The sequence below is a fragment of the Salmo salar genome, chromosome 16 (assembly GCF_965601325.2).
Source record: "Salmo salar chromosome 16, fSalSal1, whole genome shotgun sequence".
Classification (NCBI taxonomy): Eukaryota; Metazoa; Chordata; class Actinopteri; order Salmoniformes; family Salmonidae; genus Salmo; species Salmo salar.
The window spans coordinates 45,117,236-45,142,344 of NC_138306.1; the positions used below are offsets into that span (position 1 = coordinate 45,117,236).

General features: G+C 44.7%; 1 protein-coding gene across 1 annotated transcript; it reads left to right on the top strand.

The window, feature by feature from the left end:
* The first annotated feature begins 11,062 nt into the window (after positions 1 to 11,062).
* Positions 11,063 to 19,007, top strand: LOC106573921 (uncharacterized). The gene is made up of 5 exons (XM_014149382.3): positions 11,063 to 11,521; positions 12,415 to 12,511; positions 18,085 to 18,238; positions 18,395 to 18,510; positions 18,739 to 19,007. Coding segments are annotated over exons 1-5 (693 nt in total). The 5' UTR covers positions 11,063 to 11,197; the 3' UTR covers positions 18,741 to 19,007.
* The last annotated feature ends 6,102 nt before the right edge of the window (positions 19,008 to 25,109 follow it).

Consider the following 25,109-nt stretch of genomic DNA (forward strand, 5'->3'; position numbering starts at 1 on the left):
GTAGGCAGGCATTTGTTATTTTAGCTATGCTTTGGTCGTGGGTAAAAGCCTCTCCATGATGTAAGTTACATGTGTCCATGCCCATCATGAAACGAGAGATGAGAAAATATGTGAATACCGGTCAACCTCGTATTTAGAAGTTATTTTCCTGTAAAAAAATGTGGTTTTCCTTTTCATCTTTTTTAAACCAAAGCCCTCCGTAGGCTACCCTTATAGTAGGCCTACTAAAACAGTAAGGAAGTCCGTGGCGCACATGCAATGCAACTCCTGTAGAAATGTGAATGTGATCTGTAAGATTCCAATATGTGCAGTGCATTGGAAATGTATTCAGACCCCTTCACTTTTTACACATTTTGTTATGGTACAGCCTTATTCTAAAATGGATTAAATAAAACAATTTCGTCAGCAATCTACACACTGTTAGGTTCTTATTTTTCAGAGTACATAACTCACGGACACTGGAGAAGTTTTAACCAAGTTAATTCTGCCCAAAGGTTCTGTACAGCTGTAATCAGACAACCCAACATTTGTCCCATCCAGATATTTATATCCCACTTAAGACTCCTCCTTCTCTCCAATCCTTACATTTTATGGCTCTACAGGAAGCTAATAAAGAGGGTAACAGGATATGAAACATGTATTACTCTCTTAAGAGAATCTGTCCTGACCTCCTGACCTCAACCCCTCTTTCATCTAATACACAGATATCCATCTGTCTTTCCTATATCAACACGTCGCTCTCCTCTCCTCCATCAAACACATTCCAAAGCCTTCCGGCTTTCTACACAGAACCCTTAACTTTCTCCTTTGATTCTATGCTTCTTCTCTATCATTTATTTAATATCTCAATGTTCAAAATGTCGAACCCAACAACACAATACCCCATAACGGCAAAGCGAAAACAGGTTTTTAGAAATTGTTGCAAATTTATGAAACCTTTAAAACAGAAATATATTATTTACATAAGTCTTCACACCCTTTGCTATGAGACTCAAAATTGATCTCAAGTCCATCCTGTTTCCATTGATCATGCATCTACAACTTGATTGGAGTCCACCTGTGGTAAATTGAATTGATTGGACACGATTTGGAAAGGCACACACCTGTCTATATAAGGTCCCACAGTTGACAGTGCATGTCAGAGCAAAAACCAAGCCATGAGGTCGACGGAATTGTCCGTAGAGCTCCGAGACAGGATTGTGTCGATCTGGGGAAGGGTACCAAAACATTTCTGCAGCATTGAAGGTCCTCAAGAACACAGTGGCCACCATCATTCTTAAATGGAAGACGTTTGGAACCACCAAGACTTCCTAGTGCTGGCCGCCCAGCCAAACTGAGCCATCGGGGGAGAAAGGCCTTGGTCAGGGAGGTGACCAAGAACTTGATGCTCACTCTGACAGAGCACCAGAGTTCCTCTGTGGAGATGGGATAACCTTTCAGAAGGACAACCATGTCTGCAGCCCTCCACCAATCAGGCCTTTTTGGTACAGTGGCCAGGCGAAAGCCATTCCTCAGTAAAAGACACATGACAGCCGGCTTGGAGTTTGCCAAAAGGCACCTAAAGGACTGTCAGACCATGAAACAAGATTCTCTGGTCTGATGAAACCAAGATTGAACTCTTTGGCCTGAATGCCAAGCATCACGTCTGGAGGAAACCAGGCACCGCTCTTCACCTGGCCAATACCATCCCTACGGATTAAGCATGGTGGTGGCAGCATCATGCTGTGTGGATGTTTTTCAGTGGCCGTGACTGGGAGACTAGTCAGGATCGAGGGAAAGATGAACGGAGCAAAGTACAGAGCGATCCTTGATGAAAACCTGCTCCAGAGTGCTCAGGACCTCAGACTATGGCGAAGGTTCACCTTCCAATAGGACAACGACCAGCACACAGCCAAGACAATGCAGGAGTGGCATCGGGACAAGTCTCTGTCCTTTTGTGGCCCAGCCAGAACCTGGACTTGAACCCAATCTCTGGAGAGACCTGAAAATAGCTGTGTAGTGACACTCCCCATCCAACCTGACAGAGCTTGAGAGGATCTGCAGAGAAGAATGGGAGAAGCTCCCCAAATACAGGTGTGGCAAGCTTGTAGCGTCATACCCAAGAAGACTCTAGGCTGTAATCACTGCCAAAGATGTTTCAACAAAGTACTGAGTAAAGGGTCTGAATAGTTATGTAAGTGTGATATTTCTGTTTTTAATATTTTATAAATTTGCAAAAATTGTGTAGATCAATTAGGGGGAAAAAACAATTGAATCTATTTTAGATTAAGGCTGTTATGTAACAAAATGCGGAAAAGATGAAGGGATCTGTCACGTCCTGACCATAGAAAGATTTTATTTTCTATAGTAGAGTAGGTCAGGGTGTGACAGTTTTTTTTCTCTCTATGTTTTCTATTTCTATGTTGTCAGGTTCTAGTTTTGTATTTCTATGTTGGTTTTGTTTGGGATCTCCAATTAGAGGCAGCTGGTCCTCATTGTCTCTAATTGGAGATCATACTTAAGTAGGGTTTTTTCTCCATCTGGGTTTGTGGGAGATAGTCTTTTGAGTAGTGTATGTTTCAACTCTGCGTCACGGTTTGTTGTTTTGTTCTTTAGTTTATGTATCGCATAGTTTCACAGTGTAAATAAAATGTGGAACGACACACACGCTGCACTTTGGTCCGCTTCTCCTTACGACAACCGTGACAGGATCTGAATTCTTTCTGAAGAAACTGTATATTAAACATTATATTTGGGAGAACTATAACGGTTAGTGGACATTCTCCCTTTCTCTTTATATTTGAGTTTGTGTGAAAAGCTTGGATGTGCGTAAAATCCTCAATATTCTGTATTCTTTTAATAATATATGCCCACGGGGAGCAATTATGGCGCCTGTAAGTGTATTTAGACATAGCCTATTTAAAACAAGTTGTTTTGTTTAGAAATTGACCCTAATTATTCACTCTTTTTAGGCCTTTTCAATAATGAATTTAATCTTGCTAATTGACAACGTTTGGCATGTCCATGCTCAGCCAAAATGGAATTTACAGTAGGCCTAACCCCTATATTGGTGTGAATGCTTTGTTTATATTTCCACATTGAAGCCATGCAATTAATTAGAACAATGTGGACCGCAAACAGGTTCAAGTTAACATATTTAGAAAAAATGGGATAGGTCTACATTGAGTTATTTTGTTTCTGTAAGCTGTTTTTTTATTTTATTTAACTAGGCAAGTCAGTTAAGAACAAATTCTTATTTACAATGACGGCCTACACGGGCCAATTGTGCGCCGCCCTATGGGACTCCCAATCACGGCCAGATGTAATACAGACTGGATTCAAACCAGGGACTGTAGTGACGCCTTTTGCACCGAGATGCAGTGCCTTAGGCTGCAGTGCCACTCGGGACAAACTATAATTGACTAACATTGGAAATGGAGTTGATTCCAAGGCAATACATAAAAGACCGTAAATAAACAACTTGAAGCAACCACATATTTAGCATTGGAGTATGTTATGATTGGCCAGTCAGGGGCCAAGCCTCGACACACCCACAATTGTTTATTCATTAAAACCCTGCCCTGGTTGTGAAAATAGTAAAAATATACGCTACCTCCAGCGTTTAGATTTACCATTGCTTAAGGTTTGTTAACATAGAGCCCTTAATGTCCAACGAAGAGCTAACTCATTTCCAAATCCTCTTATTTTTCCTTACAATTTTTTTATGTTTTGGCAAAGAGGCTCTTGAGGACAAAGGGTGAGGAAGTTGTCCCTTCCAGCAAGCTTGAATTAAGAGTTGCTCCTTTCTCAGACTACTGTTGAAGTTTTCATCTGGAACTTGGATGGGTCTTTGATCAGAGGGGATCAACACAAAATGCATCCAACTACGTCATCATCTAGTACGGGTTTGCTTATTTCATTCTCAAACAGGAGCGTATTTCAGTTTTGTGTCATTATCTGTTAATACGGGGCCGGTACGGGGCACGGAACCCCGCCGATCCTTCGCGACTGGACTACCGACGTAACCTGCTCGAGGGGGTACTCAACTGGCCCCTACATCGCGACATCCCCTGAATGCCCATCTGCTAGCCGCGGCCTGCTAGCTGCTAGGGCGCAGCCCGCTAGCTGTCTAGAGCATATTGGACTGTTAGCTGAATAGATCCATCGGCCAATTTCTTGGACCACTATACCTATTTGCCAATTGGACTTGGACCCCTCTGCTACTCGGAACCCTACTAATCCATCACGACTGGTCTATCGACGTCACCGCACGCAGAGGCTAAAACAGACTTTCCTCGTCACGACGTCATTCTAAGGCCCTTCTGCTAGCTTGCAAGCCCCGGCCTGCTAGCTGTCTGAATCACCGTGTCTCCAGCCAGCCCAACAACTCACTGGACCCCTATGATCACTCGGCTACGCATGCCTCTCCCTAAGATCAATATGCCTTGTCCATTACTGTCCTGGTTAGTGATTATTATCTTATTTCACTGTAGAGCCTCTAGCCCTGCTCAATATGCCATAACCAACCATTTACTTCCACCTCCCACATATGCGGTGACATCACCTGGTTTAAACGTCTCTAGAGGCAATATCTCTCATCATTACTCAATGCCTAGGTTTTCCTCCAATGTACTCGCATCCTACCATACCTTTGTCTGTACATTATGCCTTGAATCTATTCTATCGCGCCCAGAAACCCGCTCCTTTTACTCTCTGTTCCGAACGTACTAGACGACCAGTTCTGATATCCTTTAGCCATAGCCTTATCCTACTCCTCCTCTGCTCATCTGGTGATGTAGAGGTTAATCCAGGCCCTGCAGTGCCTAGCTCCACTCCTACTCCCCAGGTGCTTTTGACTTATGTAACTGTAAAAGCCTTGGTTTTATTCATGTTAACATCAGAAGGCTCCTCCCTAAGTTTGTTTTATTCACTGCTTTAGCACATAATGCCAACCCGGATGTCCTAGCCGTGTTTGAATCCTGGCTTAGGAAGACCACCAAAAACCCTGAAATTTCCATCCTAACTATAACATCTTCCGACAAGATAGAACTGCCAAAGGGGGCGGTGTTGCAATCTACTGTAGAGAGAGCCTGCAGAGTTCTGTCATACTATTCAGGTCTGTATCGAAACAATTCGAGCTTCTACTTTTAAAATCCACCTTTCCAGAAACAAGTCTCTCACCGTTGCCGCTTGCTATAGACCACCCTCTGCCCCCAGCTGTGCTCTGGACACCGTATGTGAATTGATTGCCCCCCATCTATCTTCAGAGCTCGTGCTACTAGGTGACCTAAACTGGGACATGCTTAACACCCTGGCTATCCTATAATCTAAACTTGATGCCCTCAATCTCACACAAATGATCAATGAACCCACCAGGTACAACCCCAAATCCGTAAACACGGGCACCCTCATATCATCCTAATCAACTTGCCCTCCAAATACACCTCTGCTGTTTTCAACCAAGATCTCAGTGATCACTGCCTCATTGCCTGCATCCGTAATGGGTCAACAACAACCACCCCTCATCACTGTCAAACGCTCCCTAAAACACTTCAGCGAGCAGGCCTTTCTAATTGACCTGGCCCGGGTATCCTGGAAGGATATTGACCTCATCCCGTCAGTAGAGGATGCCTGGTTATTCTTTAATAGTGCCTTCCTCACCATCTTAAATAAGCATGCCCCATTCAAAAAATGTAGAACCAGGAACAGATATAGCCCTTGGTTCTCTCCAGACCTGACTGCCCTTGACCAGCACAAAAACATCCTGTGGCATACTGCATTAGCATCGAATAGCCCCCGTGATATGCAACTTTTCAGGGAAGTTAGGAACCAATATACACAGGCAGTTAGGAAAGCTAAGGCTAGCTTTTTCACACAGAAATGTTCATTCTGTAGCACAAACTCCAAAAAGTTCTGGGACACTGTAAAATCCATGGAGAACAAGAGCACCTCCTCCCAGCTGCCCACTGCACTGAGACTAGGAAACACTGTCACCACCGATAAATCCACTATAATTGAGAATTTCAATAAGCATTTTTCTACGACTGGCCATGCTTTCCACCTGGTTACCCTTAACCCGATCAACAGCCCTGCACCCCCCACAGCAACTCGCCCAAGCCTCCCCATTTCTCCTTCACCCAAATCCAGATAGCTGATGTTCTGAAAGAGATGCAAAATCTGGACCCCTACAAATCAGCCGGGCTAGACAATCTGGATGTCACGGTTGTCGTAGGGTTGAGACCAAGACGCAGCGGGAAAATGTACACATCTTCTTTTATTAAAGTGAAGAAGGAAAAACACGTATACAAAACACAAAACGAACTTGACAGTCTTGTCAGGCACACATAGCTAAACAAGAACAATCTCCCACAAAATACTAATACAAACACATACCTATTTATAGGACCCTCAATCAGAGGCAACTAGAATACACCTGCCTCCAATTGAGATTCCAACCCCCCAATTAACTAAACATAGAGAAACAAAATAACTACACTAAACATAGAAATACATAGAACAGTGCCCAAAACCCGGAATAATAAATCAAACACCCAACTACTAACACAACCAGCCCGAACCACATAAAACAAATACCCCCTGCCACGTCCTGACCAAACTACAATAACAAATAACCCCTTTTACTGGTCAGGACGTGACAGTACCCCCCCCCCCCCCCCCCCCCCCCAAAGGTGCAGACCCCGGAGGCACCTCACACAAATAAACAAAAATCACCCCAAAACAAAAATAAATCCCCTAAACTAAAGGGAGGGAAGGGAGGGTGGCTGCCGTCACCGACGGCACTCGTGCATACACCCTCCCCAAACCTCCTACATTGGAGGTGGCTTAGGCTCGGGCATAAGACCACCCCCTGACCAGTCCACTCCTCCCAAATACCTCAGCCTGACACATGTCACTGTAGACCCTGTACTATATTCTATGAGCTCTAGACTGTAGGACGACTCTATGAGCTCTGGACTGTAGGACGACTCTAGGAGCTCTGGACTGTAGGATGACTCCCACGGTTCCGGACTGTAGGCAGACTCCCTCGGTTCCGGACTGTAGGCCGTCTCACTCGGTTCCGGACTGTAGGCCGTCTCACTCGGTTCCGGACTATACACTGTTTCCGGATACTCTGGACGGATCACTGTCGCCGGACACTCTGGACGGGGCACTGTCGTCGGACACTCTGGACGGGGCACTGTCGTCGGACACTCTGGACGGGGCACTGTCGTCGGACACTCTGGACGGGGCACTGTCGTCGGACACTCTGGACGGGGCACTGTCGTCGGACACTCTGGACGGGGCACTGTCGTCGGAAGCTCGGACTGAGCTGACGCACGGGAAGCACTAGTGCGTGGGGCTGGTAGCGGACGTACCGGACTGGAGACACGCACTTTAAGGCTAGTGCAAGGAGCGGGAACAGCTCGAATAGGACTGGGCTGACGCACTGGAAGCCTAGTGCGTGGGGCTGGTAGTGGAGCTACCAGACTGGAGACACGCACTTTAAGGCTAGTGCGAGGAGCGGGAACAGGCTGAATAGGACTGGGCTGACGCACTGGAAGCCTAATGCGTGGGGCTGGTAGTGGAGCTACCAGACTGGAGACACGCACTTTAAGGCTAGTGCGAGGAGCGGGAACAGGCTGAATTGGACTGGGCTGACGCACTGGAGGCCCGGTGCGTGGTGCTGGTACTGGATATACCGGGCCGTGGAGGCGCACTGGCGGTCTTGATCGCACCTCCTGCACAACCCGTCCTGGCTGGATGGAACTAGTAGCCCTGCACGAGCGAAGTGCTGGCACAGGGCAAACTGGGCTGTGCAGGTGCCTGATGGTTGCCGTGCGTAGAGCAGGCGTAGGGTAGCCTGGACCTAGGAGGCGCACCGGTGGCCAGATGCGCTGCGCAGGCATCCTCCTTCCAGGCTGGATGCCCACTCTAGCACGACACTTGCGAGGAGCTGGGATCACTCGCACCGAACTGTGTGTGCGCATGGGTGAAATCGTGCGCACTTCTGCATACTCCGGCGCTTTCTTCTCCACCTGCTTCCCATAATAAGCACGGGTAGCTGGCTTAGGTCTACTGCCTGGCCTAGCCAACCTACCCGTGTGCCCCCCCCAAAAAATTCAAAAAATACCGGCGCCTCTCTGCCTTGGCTGCTTCTATCTCCTCCGGTGGGAGACGGTAGTCCCCAGCCTGGTGCCATGGTCCAGCCCCGTCCAGAATCTCCTCCCATGTCCAATTCCCCTGATAGTCCATATAATTTTTCCGTTGCTTCTTACCCCGCTGCTTGGTCCTTGGTTGGTGGGAGATTCTGTCACGGTTGTCGTAGGGTTGAGACCAAGACGCAGCAGGAAAATGTACACTCATCTTCTTTTATTAAAGTGAAGAAGGAAAAACACCAAAAACATATACAAAACTAACTTGATAGTCTTGTCAGGCACACATAGCTAAACAAGAACAATCTCCCACAAAATACTAACACAAACACATACCTATTTATAGGACCCTCAATCAGAGGCAACTAGAAAACACCTGCCCCCAATTAACTAAACATAGAGATACAAAATAACTAGACTAAACATAGAAATACATTAACATAGAACAGTGCCCAAAACCCGGAATAATAAATCAAACACCCAACTACTAACACAACCAGCCCGAACCACATAAAACAAATACCCCCTGCCACGTCCTGACCAAACTACAATAACAAATAACCCCTTTTACTGGTCAGGACGTGACACTGGACCCTCTCTTTCTAAACTGATCTGCCGAAATTGTTGCAACCCCTATTACTAGCCTGTTCAACCTCTCTTTCGTATCGTCTGAGATTTCCAAAGATTGGAAAGCTGCCGCTGTCATCCCCCTCTTCAAAGGGGGAGACACACTAGACCCAAACTGCTATAGACCTATATCTATCCTACCCTGTCTTTCTAAGGTCTTCGAAAGCCAAGTTAACAGATTTCCGACCGTTTCGAATCCCACCGTACCTTCTCCGCTATGCATTCTGGTTTCAGAGCTGGTCATGGGTGCACCTAAGCCACGCTCAAGGTCCTAAACGATATCATAACCGCCATCGATAAGAGACATTACTGTGCAGCCGTATTCATCGACCTGGCTAAGGCTTTCGACTCTGTCAATCACAACATTCTTATTGGCAGACTCAACAGCCTTGGTTTCTCAAATGATTGCCTCGCTTGGTTCACCAACTACTTCTCCGATAGAGTTTAGTATGTTATCCGGACTTCTGGCAGTCTCTATGGGGGTGCCACAGGGTTCAATTCTCGGGCCGACTCTCTTCTCTGTATACATCAATGATGTCGCTCTCGCTGCTGGTGATTCTTTGATCCACCTCTACGCAGACGACACCATTCTGTATACCTCCGGCCCTTCTTTGGACACTGTGTTAACTAACCTCCAGACGAGCTTCAATGCCATACAACTCTCCTTCCGTGGCCTCCAACTGCTCTTAAATGCAAGTAAAACTAAATGCATGCTCTTCCACCGATTGCTGGCTGCACCTGCCCGCCCGTCCAGCATCACTACTCTGGACGGTTCTGACTTAGAATATGTGGACAACTACAAATACCTAGGTGTCTGGTTAGACTGTAAACTCTCCTTCCAGACTCACATTAAGCATCTCCAATCCAAAATTAAATCTAGAATCGGCTTCCTATTTCGCAACAAAGCATCCTTCACTCATGCTGCCAAACATACCCTCGTAAAACTGACTATCCTACCGATCCTCGACTTCGGCGATGTCATTTAAAAAATAGCCTCCAACACTCTACTCAACAAATTGGATGCAGTCTATCACAGTGCCATCTGTTTTGTCACCAAAGCCCCATATACTACCCACCACTGCGACCTGTACGCTCTCGTTGGTTGGCCCTCGCTTCATACTCACCGCCAAACCCACTGGCTCCAGGTCATCTACAAGTCTCTGCTAGGTAAAGCCCCGCCTTATCTCAGCTCACTGGTCATCATAGCAGCACCCACCCATAGCACACGCTCCAGCAGGTATATCTCATTGGTCACCCCCAAAGCCAATTCCTCCTTTGGCCGCCTTCCAGTTCTCTGCTGCCAATGACTGGAACGAACTGCAAAAATCCCTGAAGCTGGAGACTCATATCTCCCTCACTAACTTTAAGCACCAGCTTTCAGAGCAGCTCACAGATCACTGCACATGTACATAGCCCATCTCTAATTAGCCCATCCAACTACCTCATCCCCATATTGTATTTATTTATTTATCTTGCTCCTTTGCACCACAGTATCTCTACTTGCACATTCATCTTCTGCACATCTACCATTCCAGTGTTTAATTTCTATATTGTAATTACTTCGCCACCATAGCCTAATTAATGCCTTACTACCTAATTTGCACACACTGTATATAGACTTTTTCTACTGTATTATTGACTGTATGTTTGTTTATTCCATGTGTAACTCTGTGTCGAACTGCTTTGCTTTATCTTGGCCAGGTCGTAGTTGTAAATGAGAACCTGTTCTCAACTAGCCTACCTGGTTAAATAAAGGTGAAATAAAAAATTAAATAATGAAGGGGACAGAGTGACTACCTATCAACAGGGTTTCCTGAGTGTGTCTGTCAGTGTGCCAAGGTTTCTCTAAGGGCCCTAGTGGCATAAGCTTAGGAAACACTGAGTTGCTGCCTCGTCCTCAGCTGCTGCACTCTGGCTCTTGTGATAGTGTTTCAAATAAGACATAGCTGAAGAACCAGGCTGTGTGACTGTGAACTCTCCCCGCAAAGCTACTTTCAAGGCCAGCGCTATGTCGAGTTGGGAGTGCTGCCAGGTTGCTCCCCGCGAAACAGAAACACACACCCTTTCGGGGAAAAACACAGCATCACGCAAAGGTACTAGAGTCTTGACTTTCATTTTCCCCTCACAGTGTGTGTGTATGGGAACCCCCCCCCCGGGCATGATGGTGACGGGTGGGAGGGAGGTGCGGGCGGCAGAGGGGGAGAGTGAAACAGGTTTACTCTTCCTCACTCCACCACACCCATTTCCTGCCCAGCCCAGCTGAGGCAGAGTTTTAGGGGAAGTCAGTTACACACTCTGCAAGGAACCTCCTGCCTCTTACACAGACACAGCTTACAGGACAGGACACACTCCAGATCACCTAATCACCTGCCCTAAAAAAGGATTTTGTTATTTTTTATTTTACCATCACCACCACCACCGCCACCTTTGTGTCCACCATGACCAGGCCCAAGTCGTACAAAATCATCTGCAATATTATGATTGCCTGCCTGTTCCTGTGGTCGGTCAGCTCCCTCATCATCATCGTGGTGTGGGCCACCTCTCCGGACATGAATCTTGACAGCCAGTGCAGGGCTGATCTGCAGAACCTGACAAAGAAGCACGAGGAGGCCAGGGTGCTGTACGCCAAGAACAAGCAGGCCCTGGAGGAGATGGTGGAGGAGGGACGCACCAACCAGACCCAGCAGCTCATGAAGATGGAGCGGTTCCTGAAGCGTCTGGGCAAGACCAACGTGTCCCTGGCTGACTGTCATCAGGAAAGTGTGAGTGTTTTCTTGGCTCCTCTCCCTCACTCCCCTCCCTGGTTCCCACAGCACTGAGGTTAACTGACTCACTCCCTCAGGCTGCAAGACCTCTGCCTCTCCCCTGCTTCTAACCTTTCCGTTGTACCTGATGCCCTTACTACATTTTGCCATTTTAGATTGATCTGATATGATGATTTTTAGATTTATCTGATATCCAAACCTTTTCTAACAGTCATGGCTGTGATTTTGTGTTTATAATATTTTTTCGATATCATATCAGTTGGACTGTTTTTATAATAGTTTCAGTGAAAACAAGTTACTGTATTATCATGACAAATGATTGCTAGTGAAAAGCCACATTAGGCCTTTACATAACAACCAGAGGCACAATGGACACACAGTTATGCAAATGCTCTGCAAATGCAGCAATCAAATTCTGAAAAACTGCTGGTCCTTCCCAGGGAGTGGGTGGGAGGTCAAGTTAAACCCTTCCTGGAAGAAGAGGGAAAGCAGTGATAGGGCACACCATGCCTGTGTCTGAAATGGCACCCTGTTCTCAATATAATGCTCCACGTTTGACTAGAAATATGTAGGCAATAGGGTGCCATTTTGACTGCAGTCCATGTCCTTTAAGCACAAAGGTCTCAATCTTCCACCATTGATTTGGACTTTTCTTAGCAGATATTACAGTATTCATCTGTGTTGTTTTACATAAAACGCTGGATGAAAGGAATGTTTTCAGAGGCCGTTCTTATAGCCAAATCTGGTGCTGGCACAAGCATACTTCAAATATGTGATAGGAGGGACTCCTTGGGATGACTGTGCCAACGGTCACAGAAGTTGTATCAACCACTTCTGGTAACTTTAATGTCCCGAGGAGTTACTCAATGATCACCATTGTCTTTTTGCAGGTTATTTTGGGTGTAAACATTACAGTCCTGGAAAAAGAGATTGAGATGTATAAAGAAATCGAGGCAAATCTCACTTCAGAAATCACGCTACGCCAAGGTAGGAAAATTGCTGTCACAGTGGGAGGTATGGGATTTTTGGCTCTGGTATTGGCTACCATGAAAGGAGCACTTTCTCACCAACAATATTCTTAGTAGCATTTTCCCCTGTAACTATAGAAACCGCCCAAGTTAGCGTAAATGAATACACATGATTGGTTGGTTATTGCTCCTTAAAAAAGGCTGTGCTTACAGCTGTTCAAAATGATGACTAATTATGATTTAAGTGAAAGTTCTAGTAGAGTGAATTTCTTTAACCATCCCATCTGTTTACCATTCCTTAAAAGCTGTCACACAGGCTACTTTCAAATGAAATAGTGGACTCCCAAATGACCTTGTCTCTAATAATGAATCGCTACTCACACGCTTTTTACTTAGCTTAACAAGTTACCAAGTTAATTCAGTTACTCACTTTACTGTAGGCCTCCCAAATGATCTGTTCTCTAATAATGAATCACCACACAACATAGTAGGCTGTAAGCAAATAGTTGTTAAGTCTGGTATTAAAATTCAGATATATGTAGGGTATAACTTCATAAGCGAGTCAGCGACTGGTCACATACTTCAGAGTAAATAGATTAATCAGCCTGGTCTCATAGACTAGACGTAACATAGTAAAAGCAAATCCGGGACACTACAATGAGTATTATATGTTATGTTTGGCATGGTTACATAAGACAGATGGTTACTTAAGGCAAACTTAGCAATTTTTTTTTACTACTTACTAGTTTTTTGCTACTTTTCACGTACTTAAAATGGTAGCTAATCCTTCTCCTTACCCTTACCCTAAACCTAACCTTAACCCTTTAGCTAACCATTCCCCTAAACCCTAGCCTAGCTAACATTACATTTTACATTTTAGCAGACGCTCTTATCCAGAGCGACTTACAGTAGTGAATGCATACATTTCATACATTTATTTCTCCGTACTGGTCCCCCGTGGGAATCAAACCCACAACCCTGGCGTTGCAAACAGCATGCTCTACCAACTGAGCCACACGGGACCACGGGGCCAGCTAGCTAACGTTAGCCACCTAGTTAGAATTCATAACATATCATACGTTTTTCAAATTCGTAACTTAAAGTAATTTTTGCAAATTCGGAACATATTGTACGTTTTGAAAATTCGTAACATATAATCAGTTGTAGAAAAAGTACCCAATTGTCATACTTGTGTAAAAGTAAACATACCTTAATAGAAAATTACTGAAGTAAATGGGAAAGTCACCCAGTAAAATCCTACTTGAGTAAAAGTCTAAAAGTATTTGGTTTTAAATATACTTAAGTATCAAAAGTAAAAGTATAACTCATTTCAAATTCCTTAAGCAATCCAGACGGCACCATTTTCTTGTTTTTTAAAATTAAGGATAGCCAGGGGGACGCTCCAACCCACAGACATAATTTACAAATGAAGCATGTGTTTAGTGAGTCCACCAGATCAGAGGCAGTAGTGTCATGACGTGACTTTCATTAATGTGATGACTGTAATTTATCGGCTCAACTAACTATGTTTAATTTTTACAGATTAAATGAATCTTGTAACAATTAACTCATTAGGAATTTGGGGCACCACGGAAGAAGTTGTTCATAGAGTTACCATCTCCCGAACTCTAAAATATATATATATATATATATATATATATATATATATATATATATATATATATATATATATATATATGTATATATATATATATGTATATATATATATATATGTATGTGTGTTATATATCGATAACAGTCACTTATTAATCATTACCTCATATCAGTCTCATTCTGAACGTTGCAGACTTGAATCCACAAGAACCCCAGCCTTTTCTGATTATTCAGTACTACACAAATTGATTTAATTATACATTTACTAACTAACTAAATAATAACACAGAGTACTGTGGACTGACAAGATATGACTTGTTACACATATGGAGAGGGGGTGGGGAAAGAGAGAGATGGAGAAAGGGGACATTTATTATGGATACGTTCTAGGACTGTTCTCACATTAATCCTATACCTTGCTCACGAACTGTCACCCGTTTGGGTAAGAAATGCAATGTATTTACGTATAGATGTCTTAGTTCGTCGTCTCTCTGTTGAAACCAACCAATCCTTCTATGGGAAGGGCTCAATGGGTGTAAGCCTCTGGTTGTCCACCAGAGGTCACAATGTACTTATTCTTAGCTGACTGTGGCTTCAATGATTCACTAGTGATTGTCTGAGGTGAGCTTCTCCTCTCTTCCTCGGGTAGATAGTCAAAGTTCTTAATTCACTTTACACGCGCAGCTGCAGACTGACGGGGTCCTGGTCTAGTAAGTTAATCTTTTAAAGCACTCTGGTCAAAAATGGCGGCTCCATCACACTGACATTCATCTTCTGACCTCATTCGGGGCGTGGCTTAGTTAATGTGCTGTCACGTCCTGACCAGCAGATGGAGCTGTTGTAGTAGTTTTGGGGTCAGGACGTGGCAGTCTTGTGTGTGTGTGTGAATGTTCTGTGTTTAGCCTTGTGCCTTGCCAGACTGTTTTGTTGATCGTTCGTTCTTTTGTTATTTTGGTGTTCATTTTGAATTTATTAAACGTCAAGATGAGCATACACATACCTGCTGCATTTTGGTCTCATCACTACGACAACTGTGACAGAATCTCCCACCAAACCAAGACCAAGCAGAGGAACGAGGAGGAAGGATGGAAATGGACAGAAATAAGGTTGAGCGTTTCCAGGGCTATGGAGGAGTTTAGGAAACTCGAGAGGCAGCCCCAATAATTTTTTTTGGGGGGGCACAAGGGCAGTTTTGCGGGGCAAGAATGGAGCCCCAGGCCAGCTCCCCGCACTAGCCCGAAGGTGTGTGTCTCCAGGCTGGCACGTCCAGTACCAGCCCCACGCACAAGGCTTCTAGTGCGTCAGTCCGGCCCCGTCAGTCAGGAGTCGCCAGAGCTGCCCGTCAGTCAGGAGTCGCCAGAGGTGCCCGTCAGTCAAGAGTCGCCAGAGGTGCCCGTCAGTCAAGAGTCGCCAGAGGTGCCCGTCAGTCAAGAGTCGCCAGAGGTGCCCGTCAGTCAAGAGTCGCCAGAGCTGCCCGTCAGTCAAGAGTCGCCAGAGCTGCCCGGAGATGCCGGAGTGGCCAGACTGCCCGGAGATGCCGGAGTGGCCAGACTGCCCGGAGATGCCGGACTGCCCGGAGATGCCGGACTGCCCGGAGATGCCGGACTGCCCGGAGATGCCAGAGTGGCCGGACTGCCCGGAGATGCCAGAGTGGCCGGACTGCCCGGAGATGCCGGACTGCACGGAGATGCCAGAGTGGCCGGACTGCCCGGAGATGCCAGAGTGGCCGGAGCTGCCAGACTGCCCCATCGGCCCAGAGTCTGCCGATGACCAAAACCCAAGGGAGTCTAGCAGCAACCTTGAACTGAGTAAGCCTGACAATTCAGAACTTAAAAAGATTAACTGTTTAATTGCTGAGTCTGCATACAGGGTGGAGAGGTGGAGGTCTGCCCATGATCCGGAGCAGGGGGAGTCTGCCTACGGTCCGAGGCTGATCGGGTCAGTCGGCACTCTGGAGGACAATAGGCCGGAGCCTGAACCACCACCTGCATAGGTGGGTTGGGGAGGGGGGGTGTAGCACAAGTGCCGTCGGTGACGGCAGCCACCCTCCCTTCCCTCCCTTTAGTTTAGGGGGATTTTTTTGTTGTTGTTTGGGGTTTTGTTATTCTTGAGGTGCTTCCGGGGTTAGCACCTTTAGGGGGGGGGGGGGGGGGGTACTGTCACGTCCTGGCCAGTATAAGGGTGAATTGTCATTGTAGTTTGGTCAGGACGTGGCAGAGGGTATTCGTTTTATGTGGTTCGGGGTGGTGTGTTTGTTGAAGGGGCATTTGATTTAAGTGTTCCGGGGTTTTTGGGCACTGTTTGATTTTCATGTATTCTATGTTTAGTCTACTGTGTCTGTTTCTATGTTTGGTTAATTGGGGTTGGGACTCTCAGTTGAAGGCAGGTGTTGTCTATTTGCCTTTGATTGAGAGTCCCATATATTAGGGTGTGTTTGTGTTTGTCATGTGTGTCTGTGAATGTTCTGTGTTGGTCTTGTGACTCCTGATCAGGAACAGCTGGGGATCGTTGTTCCTGATTGGGAGTCATATATGTAGGAGTATGTTTGTCACTTGGTTTTGTGGGTAGTTGTTTTTGCACTGCGTTTGTGAGCCTGCAAAACTGTTCGTGTCGTGAGTACTGTCTATTATTTTGTTTTTCCTGTGGATGCCCTTTCGTTTTACCATTAAAAGCATGAGTATCCACAAACCTGCTGCGCCTTGGTCCTATTCTCTCCCATACGACATTTTCTGTGACATGTGCAAAGGACATAAAAACTATGATCTCCTTAGAAAATTAAAACCACAGTCATATCTTAACAAAAATAGTTTCATCATTTGTCATATTGTATTAACATCACATTGGATGGAAACTTAACAGCCGAAGGGGGTTTCTTTCCTAAGTTACAGTATTTGGTTCATACAGTTTTTAATAACATCACAAAATGAAAAGCAATATGACATGATTATTCTTCAGATCCCCACTGACAATTCTTAATATTCCTATCTTCAAAATATTGTTCCAAAGTTCACTCTTTGAACATTAGAGTTTTTGGGCGGCAAAATGTCTCTGTAACAAAGACATTCCAATCTTGACACTAAAAAGCAAGAGAGGGTTCTCTGCTGCATAACATTTACGATTGGCGTGAGGTGTCATAAACCGGCCCAGCCCCCCTCTCCTCTCCTGTGGGAGAGAGGGGGGTCTGGTTATCTGTCAGCCATTTGCAAAGCTGATCTGAGGCCTTGGATCCTCGACCAGGATAGTCATGACAGTAGGCATGACCAGGGATGTTATCTTGATAAGTGTGTGAATTAGACCATTTTCCTGTCCTGCTAAGCATTCCAAATGTACCAAGTACTTTTGGGTGTGAAGGAAAATGTATGGAGTAAAAATAACATAATTACCTTCAGGAATGTAGTGAAGTAAAAGTATAAAGTTGTCAAAAATATAAATAGTAAAGTATATAGATACCAAAACAAACTACTTAAGTAAAAATACTTGAAAGTACTATTTAAGTACTTTACATCACTACATATAATATGAATTGTAATTTGTTACATATCATACGAAATGGGTGATGGACATCCACAAATTAATACATACCATACGAAACGTAACATATCATACTAAATGGAGTGTCTCAGATTTACTTACAGAATAATATGAAATGCTCTGAGACCAGGTTGGATTAATGTGAAGCAGAAGGGGGACAGATTACAATTAAAAGCTTTTTTCACAGGAGATTTGTCTGATATGATTGGTGAAAAGACAAATATGTAAGTGGAAAGAATATCAGAATTGGGCTGCCTGTGTAATGAGAACTAGGAATGTCCCATTTTGATCTATCAAAGAAGACGTAAAAAACATCCCTAACTACCAATAGTATGCCTTAGCATCAAATGGCACTGTCATTGCACTTCAAAACTGATTATGGTGAACATGGATTCAACATTTTATTTATGTCACTCAATGTTTTGTTTTCGTGTCTTATGATTTCAGAGCACATCAAATTCCTTCAGGATAACTTGACACAGGCATCTCATAAGTGGGAGTCCTGCAAGGCTTTGCACTCAGCTGCTGAGAGTCAGCGGATAGCAGCTGAGAGCCAGGCCAAGGCCTGCGAGTCCAGCAAGCAGTATTTACAGAAGCAGCTGTAAGTATCAATAGAGTGACACTGACCTGGTACAGAGTTATACCGAACTGATATACACCTTCAGATTGACTACTGTTATGAATCAGCTAAACAAGCCTGGCTGGTTTAACTTTCATGAGGGTTGATATCGTTTTTGCACCATGGATATATTTGCAGGCAGATGTGCAACGTGAGCCATCACGACGAGCCTGTGAATGGCAGAGTTGTCGCACCCCAGAGTAGCATTCTTGCCCTGTCCGTTGTACTCTTCGTCAGTCTGCATTTGATAACATGTGAGTGTAATAGCACAAGGCACTAACTAAGCATATTATTCAATGCAATGGACGCTTACTGTATATAAGCAGTGGCTGTGATAGCAGTGTGGAAAATAAAGCAAAGATCATAACAACAAACATCATAAATCTTAGTTTGTTTGATTTGATATTCATAGACACTGTCTGTAACTGTCTATAATCTATATATCAATGTGATTAAATATTTGCCTTCCACATGGTTTCCAGGAACATGATGCTGAGCCAATGAGGTCATTGAAGACAATTAAGACAAGTTCTCCAGAACGATAAGATGGACCTGGACTTGATATTATATGGTTATTAGTGCTGAGCGATTAACCATCATAAAAAAAAGTAAAAGGTTATTAAACAAATAATTGACCAACCTCGGTTCAATTACTTGAATTTTTTTAAGTTTTTTTTTTGTGAGCCCAACTCGCCGTCTCTCTAGAGAGAAATCAAATGAAGAACTATGCGGGACGCTGGGATGAAGGGAGTTTCCGTTAAGCAAATATTCAACCTAGTTCATTGCAGAAACATGGTAATTGTCTACAATGACCATAATCTATTGCGCCTGTTTTTCTGTCTCAGGCAGAGACGGAAACACTTTTACTCCTGCTATGTTAGGTTAGATATATACTGCATAGACCGCATGAGAGAGGAATGTACACAACACAAAGACCAGAGAGAGGGATAGAGGAAGTTCGTGAAACTACACCTTATCTTCTTTGACTAACTAGTAGAATGATAACGTCAGACAATCCTGCAGCTAGCCTAGCTAAATATAATGACTAAAGACAGAACAGCATGGGGAGTACAGAGATTACGTTGTTTGGCTGCTACTGCCTGAGCAGAGATGAAATGATGACTTTAAGGAAAGAAAAATAATAAAGTCATCAAATAATAACTAAGTAATATACACAACTGAAATATTGTATTTCAAACTAATTTTCTATTTTTCTATTGATGTCTACCCAATGTGGACCTGACAGAGACAATGGAATATTTTCAATGTTTTGGCAATTGAATGTTCACTATTTTGGGCTTTGGGATTTCTATTAAAAAGCTCAAAAATAATTCTTATGTCATTATTTCATAATGCATTTAATGTAAAAATATATATATTGAAACCGAAACTGAACCGACCTAGAAAAGCACGGATCGCTCAGCACTAACGGATATCACTGCGGTAAAAATGTTGACTGAAACAAATTAGGGAAACAGTCAATGATAGTTTCGTTACTAGTTTAAAATTGATATTTTTTATCAGTTTTTTTGTGTGCTTTTGGATGTTTTTTTAGCAGCATTTGCTACCAGTTCTTTCACATTGCATTATTATACATGGCCTACTTTTATTATTTAATAGTACCATTAGCTATGCTATAATTTAATTGAATACTTAGGTTTTTAATGTCCATGTTTTGGGATATTTCAACAAGGCACAATTTCAGTTTGTTTAAATTCTGTTTTTATTTTTCTGTAAGTGTTGTTCACTATCATTTATGGCAAATCTATGCAAACCTTATACTTTTATAGCCTCACAATGCAACATTAGTTGGAATTTATATAATAAAGTGTGTCCAATTCTTTTTGGCACTGGCCATTCGTTTGTCAATTTTATTTCAGAAAACTTTTTTTTGAAAAATAAGAACATACCGGTATTTGTTGCTGAGAACATTCATGTTTGCAACAACGGCCTAGGGAATGCAATTGATGGGATAGGGGTTTGCAGTGAACTGGGGATTATAGGGCCATGATCAGGTTGGGAATTTGGCCAGGACACCGGATGAACCTAGAATCTAGTGACTGACCACAGAGAAGACCTTGGATAAACACCTCCTCTGAACAATGACAGCCTTTGCAGGACACTGTTCCTATCATTGCCCTGGCCTGGGGCCAAAGAGATTACTGGCCTAGGGTTTTAGAATCTCCTTTATCAGAGCAATGAGTGCCCCCTACTGGCCTTCACACAAAGGGATCTGGTAGCAACCAGAAGCCTACTGTTCTGTCTGGACTCTGGCATGGGTGGACTGCCATCTGGCATTTTGGGCAAAAGCCAAATGGGCTGGTCTATTTTTAGCCAATTTGGCTAATAATGGTGGCCTCAAGGAAAAAACAATTGCCGGTGTGTTAGGAATGCCAGGGCTCATTTCTGGTCCCAGTCAGCCCCTGGACTCTGGACAGATGCATTTACAAGTGTATGCTTAATACAAGGTCAACTTGCAGAGCACAATTTGTTGAAGTTTTAGCAAAGCAAAACCCCTCTCGCTACAAGTGGAGTCTGGAAATATTATATTAGCCTCACAGACTGATTGTGGTGGCTTAGTGAAACTTTGAATCAACATAGCCACCATTAGCCTGCTTCTTCCCCAATGCAAATCTGTGGTCATGTGCAGCCTATGATGAATGTATCATTCCGAGCTATCCCAGAGGGGTATATGACAAAGCAGGATAAATGAGTCAGACATCTATTGTCTAATTGACTCAACAGCAAAAAACACTTACTGTATCTAAGTTGAGCTTTCTTAAGAAAATGTACACTTAATTCTGTTTGTTTATCAAAGTTAACTGGCTAACTCGTTGATCCAGTTTTGTAAAATACCCATCTGATAGGTAGCTAGTTAATTAGCTATCTAGTGCTGTAGCAACTAGCTACTTTAGCAACTGACCAAATTGTAGCCTAGCTGGTGTGGTAACTGGATAAACAAATTGATGTTACACCTTCAATCAACTGAGTGAGTATACTGAGTTTTCGTGGTATGTCAGGTGGCATTCATTGTTGGTAGGATGGGCTAACTAACTTAGGCTGCATTTAGACAGGCAACCCAGTTCTGATCTTTTTTTGATGTGATGTGATTGGTCAAAAGGCCAATTAGTGAAAAAAATATCAGAATTGGGCTACCTGTGTGAACAGATTTTTTTATATTTTTATGTAGAACAAACATCCCTCTCTGGCATGTAGAATAAGGAATCACGCCTGCTCTATTCATGGTATTTCTATCTGCAATGTTCAAGAACATATTTTGGCAAATGAACATGGCCAAAGTTTTGACTGCAAGCTAGAACCAATGACGACTAACGTTAGCTGTCCCTCTGTGCAAATGCAAAAGTGGTTATGTTTTGATACGAAGTAACAGTAAACCAATAAAGTAATGTTAACATGACATACTCTTTTTGATAAGGCAGAATCTGATATATTATCAGCAGATACTGAGACAGAGGGGCGCTGTTTCGCTCGCTCGGATGCTTTTTCCTATGAGAAAGATTCAGCCACTTACGAATTGGAGGAACAATTTTAAATTATTTTAATTTTTTATTGTTCACATTTTTGGGGAAGCATGGCTTCCCTTGGCACCCATGAATACACCCACTGCAGTAGGGTGCAGTAGGGTCCACATCCTCATCGGCAGACTCAATAGCCTTGGTTTCTCAAATGATTGCCTCGCCTGGTTCACCAACTACTTCTCTGATAGAGTTCAATGTGTCAAATCGGATGGCCTGTTGTCCGGGCCTATGGTAGTCTCTATGGGGGTGCCACAGGGTTCAATTCTTGGGCCAACTCTTTTCTCTGTATACATCAATGATGTCGCTCTTGCTGCTGGTGAGTCTCTGATCCACCTCTACGCAGACGACACCATTGTGTATACTTCTGGCCCTTACATTTACATTTTACATTTAAGTCATTTAGCAGACGCTCTTATCCAGAGCGACTTACAAATTGGTGCATTCACCTTATAATATCCAGTGGAACAATCACTTTACAATAGTGCATCTAAATCTTTTAAGGGGGGGTTGGAAGGATTACTTTATCCTATCCCAGGTATTCCTTAAAGAGGTGGGGTTTCAGGTGTCTCCGGAAGGTGGTGATTGACTCCGCTGTCCTGGCGTCGTGAGGGAGCTTGTTCCACCATTGGGGTGCCAGAGCAGCGAACAGTTTTGACTGGGCTGAGCGGGAACTGTGCTTCCTCAGAGGTAGGGAGGCGAGCAGGCCAGAGGTGGATGAACGCAGTGCCCTTGTTTGGGTGTAGGGCCTGATCAGAGCCTGAAGGTACGGAGGTGCCGTTCCCCTCACAGCTCCGTAGGCAAGCACCATGGTCTTGTAGCGGATGCGAGCTTCGACTGGAAGCCAGTGGAGAGAGTGGAGGAGCGGGGTGACGTGAGAGAACTTGGGAAGGTTGAACACCAGACGGGCTGCGGCGTTCTGGATGAGTTGTAGGGGTTTAATGGCACAGGCAGGGAGCCCAGCCAACAACGAGTTGCAGTAATCCAGACGGGAGATGACAAGTGCCTGGATTAGGACCTGCGCCGCTTCCTGTGTGAGGCAGGGTCGTACTCTGCGAATGTTGTAGAGCATGAACCTACAGGATCGGGTCACCGCCTTGATGTTAGTGGAGAACGACAGGATGTTGTCCAGGGTCACGCCGAGGCTCTTAGCACTCTGGGAGGAGGACACAAGGGAGTTGTCAACCGTGATGGCGAGATCATGGAACGGGCAGTCCTTCCCCGGGAGGAAGAGCAGCTCCGTCTTGCCGAGGTTCAGCTTGAGGTGGTGATCCGTCATCCACACTAATATGTCTGCCAGACATGCAGAGATGCGATTCGCCACCTGGTTGTCAGAAGGGGGAAAGGAGAAGATTAATTGTGTGTCATCTGCATAGCAATGATATGAGAGACCATGTGAGGATATGACAGAGCCAAGTGACTTGGTGTATAGCGAGAATAGGAGAGGGCCCTTCTTTGGACACTGTGTTAACTAACCTCCAGATGAGCTTCAATGCCATACAACTCTCCTTCCGTGGCCTCCAACTGCTCTTAAATACAAGTAAAACTAAATGCATGCTCTTCAACCGATCGCTGCCTGCACCTGCCCGCCCGTCCAGCATCACTACTCTGGACGGATCTTACTTAGAATATGTGGACAACTACAAATACCTAGGTGTCTGATTAGACTGTAAGCTCTCCTTCCAGACTCACATCAAACATCTCCAATCCAAAGTTAAATCTAGAATTGGCATCCTTCACTCATGCTGCCAAACATAGCCTCTTAAAACTGACCATCCTACCGATCCTCGACTTCGGCGATGTCATTTACAAAATAACCTCCAATACCCTACTCAATAAACTGGATGCAGTCTATCACAGTGCCATCCGTTTTGTCACCAAAGCCCCATATACTACCCACCACTGCGACCTGTACGCTCTCGTTGGTTGGCCCTCGCTTCATACTCGTCGCCAGACCCACTGGCTCCAGGTCATCTACAAGACCCTGCTAGGTAATGTCCCCCCTTACCTCAGCTCACTGGTCACCGTAGCAGCACCCACCTGTAGCACGCGCTCCAGCAGGTATATCTCTCTGGTCACCCCCAAAGAAAATCCAACATTTTAGCCACCACTGACAGCAACAGACAATAATTAGTTCATCAATATCACAATAATTACCTTACACACCATCTCTCGTGTGTGTGTGTGTGTGTGTGTGTGTGTGTGTGTGTGTGTGTGTGTGTGTGTGTGTGTGTGTGTGTGTGTGTGTGTGTGTGTGTTCAGTCCTACTTTGTAGCCCTTGCTGAGCTGTAATGTTTACAAAAAGAACGAATGGTGGGAAACAACATAATTGCGCATAAGCTCTGCCTGTAAACACGCTGGACGATTCAGAATCCATTGAAGAGCTTGAACGATTCATTGACGAGAGATTCTTACGAACTCAAAGAAACATGTTGCTGGTTTCGGTGGATTCAAGCATTGCTAAGGACAACCAACCCAATCAACAAAACAAACCAAAACCAGGTTGGCCAATTGGTATCAACGATGGAACCAAACCATCCCCTAGTAAGAGGGCGCGTGTGGTGAGTGGGGAGAGGTTTACTGATATGGATGTTGACTTGTTAAAATCCATCTTGATATCTTCGATATACACTGCTCAAAAAAATAAAGGGAACACTTAAACAACTCAATGTAACTCCAAGTCAATCACACTTCTGTGAAATCAAACTGTCCACTTAGGAAGCAACACCGATTGACAATAAATTTCACATGCTGTTGTGCAAATGGAATAGACAACAGGTGGAAATTATAGGCAATTAGCAAGACACCCCCAATAAAGGAGTGGTTCTGCAGGTGGGGACCACAGACCACTTCTCAGTTCCTATGCTTCCTGGCTGATGTTTTGGTCACTTTTGAACGCTGGCGGTGCTTTCACTCTAGTGGTAGCATGAGACGGAGTCTACAACCCACACAAGTGGCTCAGGTAGTGCAGCTCATCCAGGATGGCACATCAATGCGAGCTGTGGTAAGAAGGTTTGCTGTGTCTGTCAGCGTAGTGTCCAGAGCATGGAGGCGCTACCAGGAGACAGGCCAGTACATCAGGAGACGTGGAGGAGGCCGTAGGAGGGCAACAACCCAGCAGCAGGACCGCTACCTCCGCCTTTGTGCAAGGAGGAGCAGGAGAAGCACTGCCAGAGCCCTGCAAAATGACCTCCAGCAGGCCACAAATGTGCATGTGTCTGCTCAAACGGTCAGAAACAGACTCCATGAGGGTGGTATGAGGGCCCGACGTCCACAGGTGGGGGTTGTGCTTACAGCCCAACACCGTGCAGGACGTT

What these genes read in the sequence shown, in the direction of transcription:
- LOC106573921 (XM_014149382.3), top strand. Translation starts at nt 11,198, where the DNA reads ATGACCAGGCCCAAGTCGTACAAAATCATCTGCAATATTATGATTGCC. An exon ending in CTGACTGTCATCAGGAAAGT is followed by an intron (nt 11,522 to 12,414) that starts GTGAGTGTTTTC and finishes GTCTTTTTGCAG; the next exon opens with GTTATTTTGGGTGTAAACAT. An exon ending in AGAAATCACGCTACGCCAAG is followed by an intron (nt 12,512 to 18,084) that starts GTAGGAAAATTG and finishes TTATGATTTCAG; the next exon opens with AGCACATCAAATTCCTTCAG.